Source organism: Engraulis encrasicolus, chromosome 17 (genome assembly GCF_034702125.1).
Source record: "Engraulis encrasicolus isolate BLACKSEA-1 chromosome 17, IST_EnEncr_1.0, whole genome shotgun sequence".
Classification (NCBI taxonomy): Eukaryota; Metazoa; Chordata; class Actinopteri; order Clupeiformes; family Engraulidae; genus Engraulis; species Engraulis encrasicolus.
In genome coordinates this window covers 29,674,658-29,692,157 of record NC_085873.1, presented here as the reverse complement: position 1 = coordinate 29,692,157, position 17,500 = coordinate 29,674,658, and the positions used below count along the sequence as shown (strand labels likewise).

Genomic DNA, 17,500 nt, shown 5'->3' with positions numbered 1-17,500 from the left:
AGAGAGAGAGAGAGAGAGAGAGAGAGAGAGAGAGAGAGAGAGAGAGAGAGAGAGAGAGAGAGAGAGAGACAGAGAGACAGAGAGACAGAGAGAGCAATCGAGAGAGACAGAGAGAATGAAGGGGCAATGGTGGATGAGATAGTGGGAGTGGGGAGTGGGGGGTGGGGGTGGATCATGAGTAAGGAGGTGGGGAAGGGAGATGGGACTGTTCAGCGAGTCTTTTCAGTGAAAAGTCGACTGGCCCTGGCCCCTGGTCTTGGGAGCCGCGATTCAGGTTTGTCCCCTTGGGGGAAACCGGATCCAGAGAGAAAGAGGGACAGAGGGGGAGCGAGAGAGAGAGAGAGAGAGAGAGAGAGAGAGAGAGAGAGAGAGAGAGAAAAGACAGGGACAGAGAGGATGGGTGAGCAACTGAGAGAGTGCATGAGAGAGAGAGAGAGAGAGAAGACAGGGACAGAGAGGATGGGTGAGCAACTGAGAGAGTGCATGAGAGAGAGAGAGAGAGAGAGAGAGAGAGAGAGAGAGAGAGAGAGAAAGACAGCAATACAGAAAAATAGAGGAGAAAGAGGGTGAAAAAAGAGTGTGTTAGTGAGCATGCAAGAGAGAACACAGTCAAGGGACAGAGAGAGAGAGAGAGAGAGAGAGAGAGAGAGAGAGAGAGAGAGAGAGAGAGAGAGAGAGAGAAGAGAAAGAGAGTGGAAGAGAGAGAATGGGATTGGACGGGATGTTGCTGCATGGCTGGGTTTGGTTTTGAGGCAGCGGCGTGTAAATAGAACTCTGTCCTCAGTGGCTGCGATCTCTTTGGATAAGTCGTTGACAGAGTTGTGAGGGCAAAAACACACAATTCAAAGAGACACTGTTGCCAACATTGCAACTCGTTTACTTTGAGCGATGTCCAGGAAGTTTAAGGAAGGAAACTTCAGTGGCATTTACTAAAATGTTTTTTTTTCAACATCGAAGTACTACGCTAGCCTTTTACCCTACCACAATACCCATAACATACATATATTTTTTATGTGGATGGTTTGCATACAGAGGTTAAATAAACGATTAATAATTACTGAAATCTAGATTAATTTATGGGAAAATTGATGGGAATTGACGGGGAAAAAAACTATTGAAAATCAGTGATATTCCAGGAATCCCATGACAAATGGGAACCCTGTTCAAGTATTTTCTATTGTAACATAGTGGTGGGATTTATAGCAATTCCATCATCCACAGATTTAGGGGGATGTCCTGCTTTAATTGTGTCCACTCGACTTTATCGCTGAAATTCGCTCTGGTCGCTGCGGTCGTTTCGCTCCTGGCAAATTCGTTTTGGTCACGACCCGCCATAGAGAAATAAGTAATGACTTCCGTCGCCCAGGTAGCGCAGGTCGTGCTTGGCATACACTTAGCTTTAGTGGGTAATAAGGTGGATCCCATCCAAGCCATATCATCCCCATTCTTCCACTTCCTCTCACAACTTTCGATGGGATAAGAGAACTGTCTAGGACTGAAACTGTCTATGACTGAAACTGTCCACAACGGAGACTGTCCATGAGAATAAGAACCAAAAAAAAAGAGGAAAGGCCAGCCTGACTGACAAAAGAAAAAAAATATTGGTATTGAAGTAATAAGGAACATCATCAATTGTAATTCTCTTCATTAACTACTAAATAGCACGATTCCCATGAAATAACAGTCCAGGGACTGGGACTGACCATGTCCAATATGCATCAATGTCAGTATCGGAAGTAATAATAATAATCATCACCACCATGATAGCCATCAACGGTTCATTGGATATAGCACGACCCATACAAGATGCAGATCAAAGTGCTTCATTGAAGTAAGTGTCATTGCTGGCTGATACTGACTATGATCAAATGCATCAGCATCAGTATTTAAAGTAATCACATCATAGTCATAGTCATCATAATCAATCATCAATCATCATTATAATCAGCTGAATGTAGACAGCACGACCCATACGAGATGCAGCTCAGAGTGCTTCACTGGGCAACGTATCCTGGCTGGTATTGGCCAAGATGAAAACCAAAATGCATAAATGTCAGTATTTTAAGTCATGATAATCATCATCATCATCAGCTGAATTCAAACGGCGCGATCCATACGAGATGAAGATCTACTTGCTTCATTGTACAGTATCAGCTGTCCATGGTGGATGGTACTGACCATGACCAAAATGCATCAGTTTCCTAATAATCATCATCCCAATCGAATCTCACGCACATCCAAAAAAGACTGGTTTCAGGTCCATAGGTAATAAAAAAAACCTCTGAGGAAGGGCCAGGGTGGCCCGAAACGTCACAAAATAAAATGGATTAAATGGGAGCTCACCAGTGTGCGCTTTTTTTCATTACCTAATAATCATCATCATCATAATCATCAATCATTATCATTAGTTGTGTAATACACCACGATCCATGCAAGATGCAGATCAACGTGCTGCGTCACTGCAGAAAGTGTCCCTGGTGGTGGCGGCCGGTACTGACCATGCTGTCCGGAGAGGGGGTGGAGGTCTTGACGGGGCTCCCATGCGAGGGGTCACTGTAGTCGGGGGGAGGCAGGAGCACGGGGCCCTCCTCTCCTTCCTCCTCGACCAGGAGGTCGGCTCCTCCGCTATACGAGTCCATCCTAAAAAGGTATGGGAGGTGGGGGAGGTGAGGGGAGGTGGGGCAGAGAGGGAGGAGGAGACACCCCGAAACAGTGAGACCCCCCCAAAAAACACCCAGGCACAATGGCACGGTGAGCCCCAATGGATTCCAGTCAGCAGTCTGACCACCCAGTGCTTTAGAACAGAATAGAGAGCAGTGGATTTCAGTAGAGCACCACACAGTGCATTAGAGAATAGGTGAAAAAATAAAATGGAATAGAAAAGTAAAGAACAGAACATGATTCATTCCGTGTGTTCCTTCAGCAATACACTGAGGAAGGCAGTGAGTATTTTGGTTTCAAATGGAATATTGTCTTTTCTTTGCTATTTATTCTTACTCTATCGTTTTCGTATGTTCATATGGACCATGCACTTATATCTGAAGTAAATAAAGAATTGAATTGAAGACTAGATTAAAACAAGTTCTGTTATATTCTGTTTACATGTGTGGGACAGCGCTCTGCAAGGGGAATATTTCAAAAACGCGGCCACATTTGTGATGAATAAACAGTTTGCGTTTACGTGACTTGGGTGCCGCTTGGATACTGCCACCACTTAAATATAGGACTGCCACCGTTTAAAAACAGAATATTCCTTGCCTGTAACTGTGCTCAGTGTGAATTATGTCCGCATAATGCCTGGTGGCATTTCAAGGTTCCCTCAGCGAAAGTGGGCATACGGTTTAGTAATAATTACAAGTTACAGATAAAACTGCCACCATGATGACATATTCCATCCACCTACTGCACAGTCACGGACGCGGACACCAAAAATAGACAGTTCCCAGACTGACAGACCGTCAGGCGGTGTTTGCCCACAGTACATTATGATTATATAAAGAATTGTATACTAAAGTATATTATGAGAAAGGCCACCCAAACAACATATCCCTCCCACCTACAAGTTGTCCCCATAGAGCCGCACATTAGTCAGCATACCAGGTGACTCAGCTCTGCAACTTCAAATCAAACCGTTTATCAGTTTTACTTCAGCAAATCCTTTTCCTTTACTATTTTTGTAGAACTGTGGCATTTTATTAGATGTCCACTGGTTCAGAGAGCAAACCAAGACATGATAACTATGTATGTATTGTATGATGATGTTCTTACTTTATTTAATTTATTTATTCATGATGTGTTGTCTTTTTAACCTTTTATTGACCACTGCACTTTATGTCTGTCCTGTGGTATATGTTGTTGCTGTCTATATATGAGCTTATGTCTTGCTGCACACCTAATCGCCCCTTTTGGGGACAATAAAGTTGAAAAGTTGATCACTAATCTTTAATCCCATGAAAGCAATACAAGGAAGTAGTTTTCACCTTTCAGTCTTCAAAAGCCCTCAGAGTTGATTTAAAGCTTAAATTGACTCTTTGAACCAAAAGTCCTTGTTGGAAAATGTTTTTTTTTTGGTAATGAAAAGTCAAGGAGTCATGGGCTTAAAAGGCTTAAAAGATCGTCTGCATATGTGGTGCTGCTGGTCATGATGTCAGAAACAATAGGGCTTTGGGCCATTGACGTTTTTCAGTAGCAGATGACAGGGTGGTGGCGTGGTGCAACCACAGCTACACGCAGGCGCGCGCACACATACGCTCACGCACACACTCACGCACGCACACACTCACGCACGCACACACTCACGCACGCACACACTCACGCACACACGCACGCACACACTCACGCACGCACAGACTCACGCACGCACACACTCACGCACGCACACACGCACGCACGCACGCACCCACACACTCACGCACGCACACACTCACACACTCACGCACGCACACACACACTCACGCACGCACGCACACACTCACGCACGCACACACTCACGCACGCACACACTCACGCACGCACACACACACACACACACGCGCACACACACACACGCGCACACACACACGCGCACGCACACACACACGCGCGCGCGCACGCACACGCACACGCGCACACACACACACGAACGCACACACCACGCACTACTTAAATTTCTGTGTGACAACTCCATACCTTCCTAGTGGTGGGAGCAGCTTACCTGTTAGTCAGCAGTGGCTCTGCATAGGGTCGGCAGTAGGAGGAGGGGAACCAGCCACGCCTGTGGCAAAGAGAAAGGAGAAAACAAACACAAACACCAATTATATCAATATTACATCAGGGCAATGCAAGTATTTACTATTACTATTATTATTTATTTATTTTTAATGTTTTTTAGGGGCTTTTATGCCTTTATCTGACAGGACAGTGTGAGATGGAGACAAGGAAGCGAGTGTGACAGAGAGACGGGGAGGATCAGGAAATGACCCGGGCCGGACTCGAACTGGGGTCCCCATGGGCATGCAAGCCCAAATGCAAGCACCACAGCACCCCCTATTATTATAATTTATTAGTATACTATTTATAGTATTATATAGTGTATTTCATACCCATAGGCCATATTACATTACATTGCATTTAGCTGACGCTTTCATTTTATTCAAAGCGACTTACAGTTATTATTTTTCAGGGTATTGGTTACAGTCCCTGGAGCAATGTGGGGTTAGGTGCCTTGCTCAAGGGCACTTCAGCCATGGATGGAGATGTAGGGAGAGGTCAGGGGGGATTCGAACCTGCAACCCCTAGATTGAAAGACCAACTCTCTAACCACTAGGCCACGGGTGCCCCACATCCATATCCATAACAACATAAAAGCACAACTGATGCAGTCATCAAAGCATAAAGAGACAGGGTGCTAAGCATACATAACACTACTCCTATGCTTTGGCGAGTGCATGTATGCACAATATATACGTACTTCAGGTGTACGTATGAGTGGGCATGTGTGTCTGGCTACTGAGGCTGCACAGATGAAAAATAGATTCTGTGTGAGTCGAGGACAAACGAATAAAAGGAGTGAGGTGTAGGTGGGTGAACATTTCCAAGGCATTATGCACATGTTGCAAATGCGTGGGATGGCGTGTGCAACAAGTGTGTGGGTCATGTCACATGCGTGTGGGTGGTTGAGACTCACTGAGCAAGGGAGGGGAGGGTTGGGGAGGGGAGCACTGGGGTGGGTGTTCAGAGGGAAGCGACTGAGTGCCTGAGAGAGTGACACAAAGTGTCAACCACCGCATTATACCATTAGCATTAAACACAGCAGAGGAGAGAGAGAGTGTGCAAGAGTGTGAGAGAGCGAGAGAAAGGGAGTGAGAGCGAGAGAGCGAGAGAGAGAGAGAGGGGGAGAGAGAGAGAGAGAGAGAGAGAGAGAGAGAGAGAGAGAGAAAAATGGAGAGAGAGAAATCGAGAGAGAGAGAGAGAGAGAGAGAGAGAGAGAGAGAGAGAGAGAGAGAGAGAGAGAGAGAGAGAGAGCAAGAGCGAGAGAACGAGAGCGAGAGCATACATTCTGATGGATCACAGGCTCACGTATACATGTCCACCGACAGAAACCATTAGGTATAGACGAAGAACTCATCTCTACAGGCACGGCAAGATACCGGTTGCTAAGAAACTGTCTACTTCTGAAAAGCCACCGCTGTTAACACGCAAAGAAGAAGATAAAAAAAAAGAAAGAAAACAAAGACTGAGCCTTGAAATTACTGTGTAAGTGACTGTGCTGTCAAAAACATGGCGGCCAAAACAACATGAATAACATTAAGAGGCCTCCAAAGGTGCTGGAGGGGAGAGAAAGACTGGAGTTGTACTAATGTGCACCCTTTGGAAAATGCTCTTCGACTTAAAAAATGGCCCCACTTGGTCTTGTGTGGCGTCAGGAGTGATGTTTCATAAGCCACTTACTGAACTGACAAGCCTGGAATTTCATGTAATGGACACACACATGCACAAATGCACACACAAACACACACGCGCGCATGCACTCCGCAAATATGTGTACCACACACACGCACACCCACACCCACACACATGCAAATATATGCGCACATGCACACACACACACTCATATCATTCCTATCCAGACTTATTGACCATATCATCACATCATTTATGTTTTCCTCTTTGACCCCTCCTGTAACGAGGGCGAAAAAAAAAGTAATTAGCCGGCCAGACACCCACTCGCGGTGCAATGGGAACACACCTACACATTAACACATTACACTAATGAGCAGGGAAGCTGACAAGGGGGAACAAACGGGTCAGCTGTCCCGGGCCCAGGGAGATAGGGGCCCCATAATTGGGCCCTCATTTAAGTACATTGAATGTACTGGGTGGGGGACCCTTTCAGATGACTTTGCCCTGGGCCCAGCCAAAGCTGTCAGCGGCCCTGCTAATGAGGCGTTTTTCTTCTTCTTCAGAGACCTGTGCTGCGACAGGAACTGGGCCAGAAGTGGGCCAATGCTGGGCCTGGCTCTTATCAACTCCACTCTACTCTACTCTGATCTGATCTGCGGCCTCCGCACCCCAGGGCTCTTCAACCCGCCGCAGGGGGAGAAACAAATGGCCTCGCTTGCTCTGGCCTTCCATTAACTTGTTCTTGTCAGCGAGCTTGCACGTCTCGCCTGGCATGTCAAGCATTCGAGAGAGAGAGAGAGAGAGTGAGAGAGAGAGAGAGGGAGGGAGAGACAGAAAGAGAGAGAGAGAGAAAGAAAGAGAATGAAAAAGAGTGGAAGAGAGAGAGAGAGAGGGGGAGAGAGAGAGAGATATAAAGAAACCAGAGTGAAAGAGAGAGAGAGAGAGAGAGAGAGAGAGAGAGAGAGAGAGAGAGAATGAAACAGAGAGAGAGAGAGAGAGAGAATGAAACAGAGAGAAAGAGAGAGAGAGAGAGAGAGAGAGAGAGAGATGGAGAGAGAGAGAGAGAGAGAGAGAGAGAGAGAGAGAGAGAGAGAGAGAGAGAGAGATGGAGAGAGAGAGAGAGAGAGAGAGAAATTAACAAAAGGCCAAGAACAAGTATTTCCACTCAGGGCTGGGCGACGGTGTAACAGAATGCTGATTAGCGACAGGTGTGTGATTGTACGTGCATGTGCATGTGCGTGTGCGTGTTTATAACGTAGCTCAAGGAATGCATTTCCAGCGACCATATCAGCAGTGCTATGTAAGCTCAATGCCCAAAAGAATTATTCAGTCTTGGTGTGTGTGTGTGTGTGTGTGTTACTGTCACTGTGTGTGAGAAACCTGCTTGATGTGCCCAGCCAGGCATGTGATTTGGCATGTAGTAAAAAAAAAATCCCTTACAATCAGACAGTGCCCCGTTCGACCTGAATGGTGCACTGTGTAGGATCGTAGCGAGAGTAGGTATTGCAAATATGCTTCTCATTGAAACTGTGCTGTCTATTGTCAAATTTGATGCTTTCATGAATATGTTATAAGTAATAAACTAAATATCATTTTGACTTAATACAGTAAGTTTTGCAGCTAAAAATGTATATTTCTGGAAATTTTAGAAAGAAACTTTTATTAAGATATTACACAATGCACCTTTAAGCCAGGGCTGGGTTGGTACACAAAACCGGGCAGGGCATTTACAGTCAAGAGCAGTCCACCACATGGGTGGTTTTCAGGCCGACCACAACGGAGCAGGTGCCGGTGCCTGCATCAGTTACGTTTGTCACTAAAGTGCTTATCTGCGAACTGCCCATGTTCATACCGGGCTCTGAACTTTTACCGCACGCAACTGTGTTACCCGGATGAACCTGCTGACGACCGCGCTGTTATTACAGTTTGAGGAGAAACAACAAATATTTTGCGGTTTGCATTGTGAACCAAACAACTTTTCGGTTCGCGACTGGTAAGGGGTCTTACACACCAGGGCGGTAAAGCGTTGCGGAGCCGCGTTTATTACCGGCCGCGTTTTTTACCAGCCGCGTTTTTTACCGGTGTTGGTGAAAATACATTGAAACATATCTGTAATTACACACCAACCGGCGGTAGTCGAGCGTCAGCGGCGCGGGACCCGGCTCCACGCCGCGCTGCATTTGGAAAAAGAACTCGAGCGTGTTTTTCACGCCGGCGACCGGCGGTGTCTCATTCAACTGAATGGCAAAGTAGCATGCTAGCTTTGGCTGTGGGGAGGGTTTTGAACAGGACTAGCCGCGCACGCCGACGCTGTCAATGTGAGAGGCAGAGAAACACACCGGCCGAAACTAAGCAGAAAGACCGCGTTTGTCCCGCGACCATTCCGTTCCGCCTTGGTGTGTTTTGGCCCTAAGATCTGTGTCGACGGCTGGTTCGCGATTAGATGCAGGAACAGGCACCAGCACAGTTCTCAGTCGGCCTGAATGCGCCAATTGAGAGAGACAATGTGACATCATCTTTAGTAATCTATTGAGCTAATGAGGACTGCTTCTATTGAGGTATTCCATTGGGCTTGAAAGTCCCACCCCTTATCAAAGGGGATCGAAATATCATTTTAATACCACCATTGGATTACATGCTAACATTTTCCGCCAAAAAATGCCATGAGGTCCCATGAAATCGCAGGATGTGACATCACTTTCAAGAATTCATTGAGTGCGTTTGGGGAATGAAACTGGGTGAATCGAAACTGACTCGTTCCACATCACGGACATATCAATACTTTTTAGGGTCAATGGAATGCAGTTTATAATTTGTAAATTGGACAATCTTTCTGCAAGGTTGCAGCGCAGATCACCATTTTGATGCAGAGTCATTGAAGATGCTTTGTTTTCAATGTCATTGACTTGGATAATACTGCACTGGCATTCTTTTAACCCCTGTAGTACCCCAGTCCTCTCCTGGTTTCAACAGATTGTTTGTTCGCAGAAGTGCGGAGAAGACTCTTCTTTATTCTCAGTGTACAGAGATCTCTTCCAAAAGAAACTTTTTGAAACCTCTAAAAGCCCCTATAAAATGGGATTTCTTCCAGTCAGTCTGAACTGGTGAGATTGTAGGAAGTAAGCACTCAAAGGAACTCCGCAGCAGCCCATAATATCAGTCTGAAATGAGAGCCTGCCAAACGACCCCTTGTGTCCTCCATTACTGAGAAAATAGCTCTCTGTCTATCAACTATAACTGCACCGCTGACAGCTTTAGTCAGGCCCAGGAATACAGTACGTCATCTGCCAGTGCCCCCCTCCATACATGCAATCTTGTGAGGACCCAATTCTGTGGCCCCCTTCTCTCTATGGGCCCGGGCCAACGGACCCCTTTGGCTTCCCATACTAGTGACGCTGGGTAACTTCTCCAACGATCCTGACCCATGGAGATGTGCAGGAAGACTTCAAAAAAGAAAGGCATACTAAGGAATGGTCTAATATAGTACGACTCATTTTGTAGAGATATACTTTGTCATCCCAATCGCTCCAAAGTCTGCCAAAGCTGCCACCTAGACCCTCTGAATCACCTATTAACACACCTGCAGATAAGTGTAAAACACACCATTTGCATGGTATGAAAGGTCAGACTTCTTAATGGGTGTTGCTACTGTGTGTTACGACAAGTAAAGACAAGTACGAGAAGTAAGTCAAGAAAATGTATTGTACATAGGACAATTGTGTGTAACAGTTTTCAAAGGTGACAGTGGTTCCAGCTGTTCTTTGCATCTGGTGACGCAAATTCTACCTCCAAGTTAGCATATGTATAATTGGGTCAAAGACGTCCAACATGACATTGTCCTTCACATGCTAACAGATGCTTTTGCTTACTGTAACTGTGAAAAACATGAAATAAAAAAAAAAAAAATGAATGCATAAAAGCCAAGGCAAAAAAATAATTTAAAAAAAATCTCTTTTTTTGCATTTACAGTAAGCAAAAGTATCCGTTGCACTGAAGGACATGTTGGACGTCTTTGACCCAATTGAACCGTATGGGACCAGCTAGCAGCTAGCACCAAACGGCACCCCAAGGGAGCAGTGCAGTGGAATGGAACCTGAGTTGCCAGTGTAATGGCACAGCGTTTTAGCTCATTGAGCCACCACGCTCTGGTTATTATTATGTGTATTATACAATCATTGTAGTGTTGGTTGTTGACATGTGGTGTTACACTAGGTCAAGGTGACTTTTTGTTCGGTATGCGCCAGCTCCCTGTGGCGCCATTTGCCCTATTTATTACTGTAGTGTTGGTACCATGAGGTGTTTCAGTAAAGACAAAGACAAACAAGACTGCCACTAGTGTCACTAATGAAAGCCACTTACTGCCCGGTATTGTCCAGTTCCCAGTAAAGCCAGCCATCTATATATTACAGTAGGGCTGGTACCATGTGGTTTCATGTGGTACCATGTGCCGTGTGGTCTTTTTGACTTTATCTTTATGATAGAACAGTGAAGGTGGTGACAGGAAGCGAGTGGGGGGAGAGAGAGGCGGGCAAGGGCCGGCACATGACCCGGGCCGGGAATCGAACCCGGGTCAGCCGCATGGTAGACGAGTGCCCTACCGCCACGGCAGGGCCACCATGTGGCGTTTCACTAGGTCAAGGTGACTTACTGTCCGGTCTTCTCCAGCTCGCCGTACAGCCAGCCGTCCTTCTCCTCCTGGATGAGCAGGGTGATGAGGTCGCCGTCGTCGAAGCTGAGCAGCGTGTCGTTGTTGCCGGCCGTGTGGGGGAAGATGGTGAGCACGCGTGGCTTCCGCGCCATGCTGTTCACGTCGCTCGACATGGAGGTGGAACGCGACAGGCTGCTGCTACCGAGGCTGTCCTGGTCTGCCGACTCTGGACAAGGAAACAAGGCGAGGCAATTTTATTTGTATGGCGCATTTGAAAACGTGTTGACTATTCGTTTGAGATGTATTCTTTATTGGGTCAGAGGTGGGCTGCAAACATTTGTGAAAAATTGAAGTGGGCCCCAAGTCGGAAAAGGTTGGGAACCCCTGGCGTATGGCATAGAGCACCTTTACTTAAAGTGATACTGTCCCATTTTTGGAAATAAGCTCATATTACACATTCCCTTCAGTTAAATAATTGAGTTTTACCTTTCTCCTGTACTTTCAACCATTCTCTGAGTACGGCAGTGCAAATTTTACCTCCAAGCTAGCAGTTAACATTGACTCCTATGAGACCAGTTAGCCGCCAGACTCATAGGACTCAATGTTAACTGCTAGCATTGACGTAAAATGTGCACTGCCAATTATAATGTTTGGAAGCAGAATTTTGGTTGAAACCTCAACAAAAACAAAATTCCGCGCACCCCCTGAAATTATTTAACTCAAGGGAATGTGTAATATGAGCTTATTTCCAAAAATGGCATAGAGCACCTTTACTTAAGTTGTGATAGGCCACCGCTCATCTGTTTAGAAGGTGCAGGATTCAGTTGAAATTTCTGTATAAAAAGGAGACAATCCGCACTCTTAAGGTATTTTTTGGGCAAAGAAGCTTTACTTGACTTGCAAGCTTTGGGTCCTTACACCTTCATCAGGCGGAGCACATGAACAACATGGGGATCAGCCTGGGTCAATTCCCGGTCCTTCTCTCGCTCTCGCGCTCTCTCTCCTCACAACTTTCCTGTCTCATCTTCACTATCCTGTCATAACTAAGGCGACAACAGCCCTAAAAAATGTTTAAAAATTCAACAGCCACCTGGCTTTACCTTCTTTTAGCCCCAGTGTCTGCATAACTGAGAGGACATGCATGCCATAACTTTGAAAAAAAGGACACGAGAGAGGATAAAAATTGCCCGAAGGAGCAAAGGGTGCTGTGCTGCTTCTCCATCACGTTGAGCTATTCGTTTCCCCATCTGTGCTTCAAGGGTAGCGACTAGCCACACTCAAAAAGTAGCCCAAGTGTCACAGAACACCGCTGCCATGCAGCGATGAGACCAGAATTTGAATTTTGTGGGGATTTTTTGGTTTAGTTTGGAGATGTCTCCACCGAAATTGAGAAGAGGAGGGTGTCCGTTTTCTATTTTAAACAGTGGTGACTGGTGGTGTCTTGCCCTACACCATGGGTGGGTCCTATGGCTCGGGGGCCATTTAAAGCCCTTGAGGTTGTCTTATTCAGCCCCCAATATAGTTTTTATGTTATGCAGTTTCATGAAATATGACATGTTTTGTAAAGCAATCTCAGAATGTACATTTGCAAAACAATAAAGGTATATTTTCAGGGGACCTAGTGAAGATGGGGTCTGTTGTAAAGGTGACCACCTTTAATATAAGCCTAAAGTGCAGGTGGAAATTCTGGTTTGTGATCATAGTACGGCCTTCGGAGGACTTTAAACAAAATTTGAGGTGGACCTTCGAATGAAAAAGGTTCCTCACCCCTGCCTTACACGAATGAAAGTCAGGTTTGTTCCGTACTCAAATTGAAATGGGCAGACATACGGTAGCGCTACGCCTTGCAACTCATTTTCCCTAACGGCACCTGCACTGGCTGTACCTGCACTGTTACTAATGCTGGCAGAGATGGGACTCCTAAATCTAATATTGTCATGTCATGTAATGTAATGTAATATAATGTTTTGGTGCGTACCTGAGTTAAGAACAACAGAGATAAGAACCCTAAATATAATGTATTGTCATGGTATGTAATATATTGTCATGTGTTGGAGGTAACCTAAGTTGTGGTCGGTGGAGATGAGACACAATATAATGTTGTGTAATATAATATGCTGTACTGCAATGCAATTGTAATAGTGTAATGCAATGTCATGTTTTGGTGCGTACCTGACTGCAGAAGAAACGGATCTCCTTACTGTAATGTACTGCAATGAAATATAATGAAGTGTAATGTAATGTAATGTAATGTGATGGTGCGTACCTGTGTTGTAATCAGCGGAGACAGGACTCTTGGGGATCTCCTGGTTGAACATGTTGGCCAGCGGACTGATCTGGGCCTTCAGGGTCGGGGCAGGCGGGGGACCCACCGTGTCCGAGTTACTCTGTGTCTGTGGAATACATTCACACATTACAGGAATATCTACAAAATAAATACACATACTGCCAAACAACATGACGCAACATGTAAAAGAAGGCAATAAGCCTACTGTACAGAACAGACATGAATAGAATAAATCAAATTTTAATGTGTTTTTTCTTATAGGTGGGGTTGCAGGTATGACATCACGTTGGGGGAACTCCCCCAGGATTCTAAGGTTCTACATAGACTCCTATGAGCCTGCGGAACCCCCAACGTGATGTCATAATAGTATATTTTCTTAAAATGGTTAACATGCAACCCCACCTTTAAATATCACATATTCTATTCATATTGTTATACTTAAAGGGACACTGTGCAGGAAATGGTCAAAAAAGGTACTGCAACTATGCTGCTCATTGAAACTGAGTGGCCTATTGCCAAATTTGATCTTTACATGAAAGTTTTCTAAGTAATAAACAAATATTTTCTAGTATGGTCCAAGTAGAGTCATTTTTGCAGCTAAAAATGGCTAATTTTGGAAATTCAAAATGGCGGACCATGGAGAAGATCCCCCTTTTCATGTATGAAAAGTACAATTTTTCCAGTCATAATGAATACTAAGAATTTGATGCTGGTGGTAAGTATTCATGAAAAAGGTAACATTAGTGAATGGGCAGCATGAATTCTGGAAATAAACAACTAAAAATCTCACACAGTGTCCCTTTAATGTATTAATAATCTTGATGCAATATATTCCATTATAACATATAACAAAAAACACCTCAAATTGGGGAATGACATGGCATAGTCAATTGCGAAACACTGTTGCCACGGTTTCCCCACCGTTTGTTGACTTTCTGTCCTATTAGGAAAAAAAAAACCCTCGTCACCCTGAGGCTCTGCCACCGATTGAAGTATCAAAGTTCCTCTGGCCCGAAACCAGGACAAAGACACTGAATACACACTTTGTTTCACTGTATTGGATACCATCAAGATAGCAGGCTTTTTATCAGCTTAGAAAGCTCACATTCCGAGCTAATAGATGTATCTGGTGCCCTGACAACGTGCTGTAGTTTTGGTTGAGGTCTCTTGCACTACCACTGTACTATCTGATCTAAATTCTCGATGAGATAGACGTGTCATAATGGCACTCACTTCCTGGGTGCTGTGATTGTGTCAAATAAATACTCGGCATTCCACAGGCGTCAATTCATCACCGTTTGTCCACATCACCCTGTGCCACTCGCCGAGCAGATTAGATAAACCGAGTGATCTGATGACACGGATATCAAGTCAATCTTTGACAGCGATCACCCAATCTGTGTCACGCTCAGTGAGGGTGACTAAGAGGGGGGTTGCGCTGGCTACCTGGCTGACTGACTAGCGAACAGGAGCTCTCCGTCAGGTGGATGTGTTCAACTCTAAATAATGATGTATTACAGTGTGCACAGCAAGGCAAGTCATTGGAGTCATATTGAGAATGATCAACTCATTGTATTACATGTACAAAATGCGGACAAGGCGCCGATGTTTAAGATGGACAGACTGGAGTGTTAACTGTTTTGTGGAGACACGGGTCTAACTACTGGCACTGTGTGCGAGTGTATAACTGTAGCATTGTAGCTTGTAATTTCAGTCATTGCCGATTCATTTATTTACACAAACTCACAGGATGAAATACTGGAATCCAAATGAATAAATATTGACCTACATTTTGCTCTCACAAACTGCTGAAACTGTGCTGAACGCAAATGCAGATGGTCCACGTTGAGCAATGTAATGTAAGTATAATGTAAGTGTAATGTAAGTGTAATGCAATGCAATGAGATGAAGAAAACACCCTCACCATGGTGAGGCGCACCATGTTAAAGTGAGGCATCTGGTTAAATGGGGGGCAAACCGGCAAACCGGCAACCCTCGAGCTATAAACCTGACAGCCTAAGTGTAATACTGTACATCCAGTTGGCACATCTGGCTCGCCGTGCGCAGCTGCTCATTTTCCCCTCCGTTTCTTCCACCCGCTGGTGAGACCAGGCGTGCCTGCTGATTGGCAGTGATTGGCACCGCATGACCAGCAGGTGGAGTATACTGAGTGATAAACAGGCAGCTTCGCTGGGCGGGACAGCGAAGTGCTGACTGGATCTCCATGTAATCATGTAAGGTCATGAGGAAGCGGTGCTTACCCTGGCCAGGCGCTCCATGAGTGGCGAGGCGTCGGGGGTCATGGAGATGGGGGTGCGCAGGCCCTCGATCATGGTCATGACGGTGTCCGGCACCTTGGTGGCGTCGCTGCACTTGTCCTGCCAGGTCACCAGCTTCTCCTGCAGCATCTCCCTGGCCTGTGGAGCACGGCAAGATAACAGTTAAGGATGCCATCTATGCCCATCGACTTCTACATGTACAGGAATAGGCAATTGAGGCCTGGGGGTTACTACTGTAGCTTCTCCTGCAGCATCTCCCTGGCCTGGGGTGAGTTTCTCAAAAGGGAAGTTGTTAGCCTGTTAGCAACTTCGGTAGTTGGCAATGGGAAAATGCATTGAAAGCAACGAAGTAGCTAATGTAGTAAGCAACTTTGGTTTTGAGAAATTCACCCCTGTACAGTAGAGCACATTAACACAGGTGGGTTGAGAGGGGACCGGAGTAAAGGATGCCATCTATTAGCCTGATAATCATCCACTTTCAGATCTCAAGACTTGGTCTGACCAAGACCATAGCAATTAACTTTTCCCAAACGGCATGGTTGACGTGCCTCCCTAGGTTTGCTACTGGTTGACTGGTGTCTGACAAAGTGGCTGGAGTTCCCGATTTTTAGGGAGATCAGAAACGATATTTGCATTGCTCTTGACCTTACTAGAAACACCGCAGAAGATGTTGCGTCACTAGGAGGGCATGACCAGGCTAGCCATCTATGCCCATCTACTACGGTGCTAGAAAAAACAACTTTGAGCAGAGGACAGAACAAAGGGCCATTTTTTGGTGCATGTGAAGTTCAGAATTATAGTTTTGTAATAATAATAAAAAATACAAATAATAATTATCATTAACATCATCACTACTACTACTACTACTACTAATAATAATCCATTATCATCATCATCAAATCATTATCATCATAATTATTCCATTACCTTGTCGTGGAAGGTGGAGAGGTGGGTGGTGAAGGTGCAGTGCTTGTCCACCAGGAAGCAGAACCTCCTCTTCTCCTCCAGCAGGGCCTCTTGGCAGCCGTCGGCGATGAACTTCTGCATGTCCGTCTGGCGGGTGGTGATGACTTGGACAGCCTGCAGGACGGGGAGGAGAGGGGTGGGGAGGGAAGAGACAGGAATCAAACGTCAGCATTCATTCCGGCCAGGCCTTGGCAGTCAAGCGCTTGCTGCTTTGAGTTAGTCTCAGGTGTTCTGGCCGCTCGCTTCTTTGCAATCCACCACCTCGCCAGGCTCTACCTTGTCGTGTATATAACATGGCTTAACCTTAAGCTACTCTGTCCACCTGGAGAGGGTTGTGATGATGTAGATAGATACACTGTAGCACGAGGAGGGAAAAGCCAGATAGAGGTGGCCTTTCGAATTGACACAGTGTCCTCGTGACTGCAAAGGCTAGCGCACACTGGTTCCAACAGCATTGTGGATTCATGTCGAATCTGACAATTTCGTAATCCTTGTCCATAATATCTCTTTGATGTTGTGGCATGCCAACACGAATTCCTATTAACTGGTTTGACATGACATTTAAATGTACTGAATCTTGAATCTTCGGTTGCTCCAGCACACTGGCAGTGCACCTTATGCATTATAATAAGCATTGCAGCAGGTGGTCTCAACAGTGGATTTTAACAAGCTGCTCAGACAAAAATAGAGCTCAATCATAATCAACAGTCGGTGTCCGCAGACAACGGTGCCAGTGGTCATTTCATGGACAACTCTCTTTTACTTGTCTAATTTTCTTGTACACACAAAACTTAACATTGACAATAAAAGTGAAGAATTAAATGACTGTTGAAGGGGACTATGGAATTGCTCCCACATACACATGCTGCACAGACAGACAGACAGACAGACAGACAGACAGACAGACAGACAGACAGACAGACAGACAGACACGCACAC

At 45.5% G+C, this 17,500-nt stretch overlaps 1 protein-coding gene across 2 annotated transcripts in view; it reads right to left on the bottom strand.

Annotated features, from left to right (window-relative positions):
- baiap2l1a (BAR/IMD domain containing adaptor protein 2 like 1a) overlaps positions 1-17,500 on the bottom strand; it is a 65,711-nt gene that overhangs the window by 7,529 nt on the left and 40,682 nt on the right. Inside the window, exons 7-12 of one of the 2 annotated variants that reach the window (XM_063220588.1) lie at positions 16,523-16,675; positions 15,578-15,733; positions 13,296-13,422; positions 11,030-11,255; positions 4,694-4,753; positions 2,499-2,640 (exon numbers count right to left, since the gene is read on the bottom strand). In XM_063220588.1, coding sequence (XP_063076658.1) covers positions 2,499-2,640; positions 4,694-4,753; positions 11,030-11,255; positions 13,296-13,422; positions 15,578-15,733; positions 16,523-16,675 — 864 coding nt within the window. The other variant, XM_063220589.1, reaches the window with a different exon arrangement.